The 6,935-nt window shown below is 38.4% G+C and overlaps 1 protein-coding gene and 1 non-coding gene across 4 annotated transcripts in view; both read left to right on the top strand.

Annotated features, from left to right (window-relative positions):
* Positions 1–6,722, top strand: part of Enoph1 (enolase-phosphatase 1) — a 63,723-nt gene extending 57,001 nt beyond the window's left edge. For 2 of the 3 annotated variants that reach the window (XM_048784765.1, XM_015499236.2), the window contains exon 6: positions 5,652–6,722. In XM_048784765.1, the coding sequence (XP_048640722.1) occupies positions 5,652–5,791 (140 nt within the window). In that variant the 3' untranslated portion in view covers positions 5,792–6,722. Of the gene's footprint in view, positions 1–4,680; positions 4,707–5,651 lie in introns of those variants that run through there. The other variant, XM_048784766.1, reaches the window with a different exon arrangement.
* LOC125611089 lies at positions 2,944–3,073 on the top strand. The gene has a single exon (XR_007341213.1). It is a non-coding gene; the product is annotated as a small nucleolar RNA SNORA70 (small nucleolar RNA).
* Positions 6,723–6,935: the final 213 nt, after the last annotated feature.

The following is a 6,935-nucleotide window of genomic DNA, read 5'->3' as shown; positions in this document are numbered from 1 at the left end:
ATACAGATTGCAGAATCACATCAGTTACACATCCATTGATTTACATATTGCCATACTAGTGTCTATTGTGTTCTGCTGCCTTTCCTATCCTCTACTATCCCCCGAGAATTCTTGAAATACAATAGTTTTATAAAAAGTAACAGCCACATGACCCACCTTCCTCTCCATTTACCAGTCCTTCAAGGTTGTAAATGGGGAATAACACTGAAAAAAAACTTTATTCTCTTCATTTTTCTCCATCATGGTACCCTATACATCACTCTGTATGTACACATATACACCAATGACGTGGGAGTATAGCAGAGGGAGACTTAATGTTATTGTGGGATGATCATGCAGGTCAGACCATAGGTGATGGTTAGTTAAGGACAATAGAGTCACAGTGAACCTGTACCAGATGCATTTAATAGCAATGAGATCAGCTGTACATTTGTGGAAGGGGTATAAGAGAGATAACTGCCGCAGCCCGGCTGGCTGGGCAAAATAACCGGGGGGGGGTGATGAACAACTTGTGTACATTGATACAGCAGGAGTGGAAGCCATTTATTGTAGGACAGGAGCGGTATTTATACATTCCACACAGCTTATCTAATTAACATAAACTAGATACAGCAGTCAACCAATCAGGAATCTCCACACTTAATGGCTCGCTTTTGTTACTTCTCAAACCACTCCCTCTGGCATTTTGCCAGGCACCATCCAGACTTGTTTACTAACGCTAACATTCCCCTGGCAAAATGCCAGGTGTTATTTTGACTTGTTTACCGACTCTAACAGATAACTATAAATAGTTGAAGCAGTTTTATCTGTCATTTTGATCAGTCAGCTGTCTCATGATGAGTAGGAGCTTCATCTTTGCTTTCCTTCAGTTGGTCTCTTTTCTCGAGACACCTATCGGGTAAATCTTGGGCTTTATTGTATTGATTTACCTTTTAAAGACTCTTTTTTTTTTAAACTTAGCATTGCCCTTCGTATTATATACAGTACATTAGCATTATACATTATTACTTTAAGGGTTTAATGTGCAAAACAGCATGTACTGTCCTTTGTTGTTAGTATAAATTATTTTAATAATAGTTTGGATCAACTTGGAAACTCAGGTTTTAGCATCTGTGTAAGAATGTGATCTAGAGAATTATAACAAACATAAGTGAAGAGGTAGGTGAAGAGTGCTTGGAGAATGTAATTTCTGATTCTTATCTGCAAGCCCCTTGCTAAGAAGGCATTCCCATGTGGCTACTTTTATTTATTTATTTTTGGGGGCTGGGGACAGGGTCTTGCTAAGTTTCTAAAGTTGGCTTGAACTTAGGATCTTCCTGCCTCGGCCTCCTGAGTAACTGGAATTTCAAGCCTGAGCCACCAGGCCTGGCTGGCTCCAGCTTTTGATTGTGTGGTCATTCTTAGAGTTCATGCATCTCCTTGTGGGCTTACTTTTGCTTTTTATAATTTACTTGCATTTGAGGGCAGTCCTACATATTTGAGTTTTTCTATTCTACTTTGGATTATAAATTTCTCTGGGACTGAGATCACACCCCCAAAAGAGCACTTTGTGCAGTTCTAACAAACTGGATCTGTGGCATTAGTCTAGAGAAGGATGTTAGGGAGAGGAGGAGGTTGTTCTCTTGTCTAGGTGTCTCTACATGACTCCTGGGCCCCTTGGAGGCAGATTCGGTGGCCTGTATATAAGATTACTCTCTCTAGACCTTCCTGTTTGTTGTCACACAACTAAGTTACTTCTACTGGTCTGGACTTTCATAGAGGGGGCCCAACGGAACATCCGGGTTGCTAGCAAAAGTTCTTGCAGATAATGTATATGATCTATATTCTTTGTCTTCTGCTGACACTTAATCTTTTGGTCTGATGTAATAGGTGAGAGTTGTAAGTATATAAGCAGGTGCTAATTTGCTAAACTGATCCGTTTTTTTTTTTTTTTAATCTTAACCAGCATAGATCATTTGATGTGTTCAGAAGTTACACTGCGTTTTTCCAAAGACAGTAATTCTTAATATCTTTGTTCCTGCCTTGGACTACCAAATTGCTGGGATTACAGATGTGTGCCACTGTGCCCAGCTCTTTAGCACTTTAGATGATAGATTTCTGCAAGCTTAGAATTAATGTCTGCTTTGTGGTACCATCTCTCTACCCAGTGAACCACTTGTTGATGAAATATATGATTCCACTTTTAATCCCCATGCCTTTTCTCTATCCAGTTTTTTGGTTATATTGATAATACTATAGTTTCTTTATATTCTTTTCCTTGACCACTTTTTTTTTTTTTTTTTTTTTTTTTTTTTTTTTGTAGTTGTGCATCTATAATTTTAGGTCTTTTCTCTTTTCACTTAAGCATTTCCTTTGGATTACAGTTCCATAAATTATCTTCACTTTAAAGAATAGAAGTAATCCCCAAATGGGCCTCAAAATGAAATAACTTTCTCTTAGTCCTTTAAAAGAAGGTTTTATTTCTGTCCCTCATCTTCTGCCAGCCGCACACCCCATTAGGCAAGGTAAGAATTTGGATTATCTGTAGCTGGGATGAGGCCAGGTAACTGGCTGCCTGCCTTTCTCTTTTCTGTCACTTCTGGTCCTGTGTTTTGGTACCACATGCTCAGGCTTCCACTGCCAAGGTAGAACAAAAAACCAAGTTGATATCCCAGATGGTACCTAAGTATGAAAAAAAGAATTTAAAGACCTCTTCTCACTGGAGAAAAGAAAAGCGATCCAAGAGTTTTAAGTCAACAAGTTTTACTTAAGTGTCTCAATATTATACCAATAGAGCCAATAGATGCTTAAGGACAAAACTTGCCCTCTGTGATCTAGTTTATGAAGTCTGAAAATGAAACAGCCACTAGCTAGTGTCAATTCCCAGATGGACTATAATGTCCCAACTTAGTCAAGATCCTGGATGCCAGTCGACATGAAAGCTTTGTTTAAGGAACTCATGCTCTGCAGCCAATTAAACTGTGTTCCTTTATTATGGCAGCCCAGAGTGTGATGGCTACAAACAGCAACCTCCTCCGTAGTATATGCAGCCTGTTGCTTAAATGGGTTTCCCTAAGGGACCTTGGAAATGGTGCTTTTCAGTGGAAGTTCATATCTCCAATCTAGGCTCCAGAAAGGTCTGTGGCATGTCTTTGGGAAACCTCAAGACACAGTGGCAAGTGTTCACATTGGCCAAGTCATCATGTCTATCCACACGAAGCCACAGAACAAGGAAAATGTTGTGATTGATGCCCTATGTAGGGCTAATTTCAATTTTCAGTTCCCTAGCCACCAGAGGATCTGCATCTCAAAGAAGTGGGGCTGCATCTCAAAGAAGTGGGGCTTCATCAAGCTTAACACTGATGAATTTGAAAACATGGTGACTGATAAGCAGTTGTTCTGATGACTGTAGGGTTATATATATATCTCCAGTCATGGTCTGCTGGACGTGGTAAACGCTGCACTCATCAGTCTGGGAGGTAGGGGCAAGTATAAGGCAGCTGCTTTTTCTGCTGACACGAGTGGCATCTGCGGTTTGCCTAATGATGGCATTCTTACATGAAGAAGAGAGTCTTTAGCACTTGGTTTGCTCGGGGTCCCTAGGAAGGTGACAGGCCCTTTCAAAACAAGAGCAGAAAGTAGACTTGTAGAAGTGGACAGGGTTAAGAAATGGCTTTCTTTCCCCTTTGAGTCAGGAACAGCTTATCTCTCAACACTGCTGTCCTTTAATTAGTCCATTAACAAGCTGCTACTCTTTTCCAAAAGTTGCAAAACTGCCAAAGCTTCCTGTTGTGCCAAATTTAAATTACATAGACTTTTACAGATTTTTTTTTTTTTTACCTGTTAACTTGACTGTCCTAAGAAGCCACATCTCTCTTACCACAGACCTTGTCCTGTTTGCCACGCTGACTTGCTCCATTCTCCCAGATATATGTGTGTGTTTTATTTTTGCCTAGAATTCCTCCTGTCTCTGCCAGTTTTCTTTCCCTAAAAAGTGCAGATAGTAAATACTTTAGGCTTTACAATCTGTCGCAGCCCACGTGACATTTATTCAGTTTCCCCAAATCCAGGCTGATGAGGGGATTGGAAAAAAGATAAACAGACACAAATGTAGAGAAAGCAGTAATCCTGATGGGAGAAGACTGGCCAGGAGCAGGCTCCCCATGTTTATTATATAGGTTTAAACATCAAAAGGATTTACTGTGAGAAAACTTTTTCAAGATAAACAAAACTAAGTTATGGGTAAAACAGCTCATTAAAGGTTGTCAGCTTGCGCTCACAATTCTCTACCTCCAGGCATTTAAACTCAAGGCCATTACCAATAAATTCTGTGAGCTGCACAGAATCCCTTTTGAAAAGGGCATTACCATCAGCTAAGCAATCTCGATCAGCACCTTTCCACCAAGAGTTCTCCAAAGGGCATCATCTCCTCTGCCTTTCAAAGAAACCTATCATTCATTCGCCACTCCGATAACAATCCATGTCACAGCTATTTTCAGCTTTCTCCTTATACTGCAAAAGTAATCAGGTGATACACAGATAAATGGGTGTGGCTATGTTCCAATACAATTTTATTTACAAAAGCAGGTGGCAGCCTATCAATTGCCAGCTGTGGTTCTAGAGCACAGATGATAGAATCAGACTGACAATTTCAAATTTTAGCCCTATACCACCTGTTAACTCTCAGTTTCATATCTTTAGGATGGAGGTAATGATACTATCTTGGGGTTGCTATGAAGATTTCGATGAGAAGGGGAGCTCCAAGAAAGTAGGAGCTTTATTTTATTCACATATTTCTGATCCTAAAATAGTACCTAGCACATAGTACATGATAAATTCATGGGAGGTATTAGTGGTTATTTTTCAAATAGAAGTAAAATAGAGAAAGTAATGTAACCCAGATGTTTTAGAGATATCTCCTACAATACCTAGTTCAATTTGACTAGTCCTATTTTTACTGTATCCCTCTGCTGCCACTGCCCCCCTAACACACACACACGCACACACACGCAAACTCTTTCTCTTTCTCTCTCACACACTCACACACACATCCATGTATCTTAAGATGTTCATAGTCCAATGAAGAGCAGAATAGCAAGTAGTTATAAATTTATATTGTGATACAGGTAAACACAGAGTGTTAAGGGAGTATATGGAATGTTCTGAAAGTCAGAATGTTTTGAGCTGCATTTTAATGAGCATAAATTTACTAGGCCAAAAATATAAGCAGTTTAGTCAGGGAGCATGACGTGTTGGGGCTTGGAGGTGAGGGCAGGCACTTCAACCTGATTAGATTATAGGATTCCTTTTGTACCGTATCTATTTAATTGATAGATACTGCCAATTATCTGCCCTTTGGGAAATAGCTCAGTTGCAGGAAGGAATGGAGGAAGGTTATGGGATAGAACATGGCTCTGACCTGCATTCATAAGTAGCAAACTTAATAAAGCTCAGAAATGTAGGATACACCACCATTCTATTCTGTCAAGTCCAGTTAGGTCCCCCTCTCCAATTAAAATACATAACATAGTCAGCCCCAGTGTGCCCATCTTCTAGCTTCAACAAAAATCAAAGCCAAATGTTCTTCTGTTCTTACATCCCCCTGATGACTTTGATGCAAATTGTGGATGTTATAGTTTGATATTTCTGACACATACTTTGATTTTTCACAGAGGCCAGTGCTGCTGAGGAAGCAGGTGTGCATGTAGCTGTGGTGGTGAGACCTGGCAATGCAGGATTGACAGATGATGAGAAAACTTCCTACAGCCTCATCACATCCTTCAGCGAACTATACCTGCCTTCCTCAGCATAGAGGAAGACTTCCATAGAAGACCAAACTGTTCCTCAGAGTTGTCCCCCTAGTGTCTAGTTTTATTCTAATGGCAAAGTAACTTACTTCTATACGTACATATGTATGCAAGTATATGTATGTGTATGCTCATTAATTTTCATGGGCACATAAGTGAGGGGAAAAAAAGTCTTAAGTTCAGTGAAGAAACTTATTTAAAGATGCTCTATATGTAGAAATAGTTTGAGACCCTAACAGTAACCCACATTGAGGACAAAGTGTAGTTGATAGAAGAATACAGATCAAATGTGTTATGATTATCAAATCCTATACCAAAATGAGAACTTAGTTTTGAAAATTATTCAGAGGCCTATTTTAAATACTGGAAATACTTCAGAGACATTCTTAACAATTCATTTCCCTTATTTAATGGCGAGTTAGAAGAGTTACAATAGCTGTATTTCATATTTGCCTCCCTTGGTACAAAAGATAAAGATATTTGTTTCTGCTCCAAAAGAGCAAAATAAGGAAAGAAAATTTACCTGAGTCTTGATCAGTCAAGTATTTGTTACTAAAGAAGAAAATTACTAATCATGTGGCACCCATAGCCAGCACTCACCTTATCAATGAAAAACATGCAGATATAACAGCTAAAAAGGAAATGTGGTTCTTTATGTCCAACAAAATGATTCTAATTCTGCTGGTTTTACCAGTTGCCTTTCTAATTTTATCTTCACACAGTTTAAGAATATATATTAATTGTTACTTACTATTTTTTAAAATAAAGTTTTGCTGAAATTAGTTCATAACACCCAGAAGAGCCCTAATATGTAATAGTTTCCCCTTGAATGTGAGAAATGTAAATTTTATAACAGCATTATTTATCCTGGTTCAATTCTAGTAGGATTCCATGTCAGTTTTATGTTGTGATTAATAAAAGTATTCTCTTCTTTCAGTTTTATAGAAGTCCCTGAACTATACCACATATTACCATAATCAAAACAAAACTCAGATTGAAGAAAAATTTTTTAAATAAGAATTTTATTTTAGTTTTGTCTTAATGTGTATGAAGCATGTTTTAATGAAGTGGAAAAAAATCATTAGCCAGCATTTGAATTATGTATATATATGAAGTTACTATTTCATTTGGGTTCTAAAAGCATTCAGT

Source organism: Marmota marmota, unplaced genomic scaffold (assembly GCF_001458135.2).
Source record: "Marmota marmota marmota unplaced genomic scaffold, marMar, whole genome shotgun sequence".
In the NCBI taxonomy this organism is placed as follows: Eukaryota; Metazoa; Chordata; class Mammalia; order Rodentia; family Sciuridae; genus Marmota; species Marmota marmota.
The sequence above is the reverse complement of the archived record's forward strand: the minus strand, read 5'-3'. Positions and strand labels throughout refer to the sequence as shown.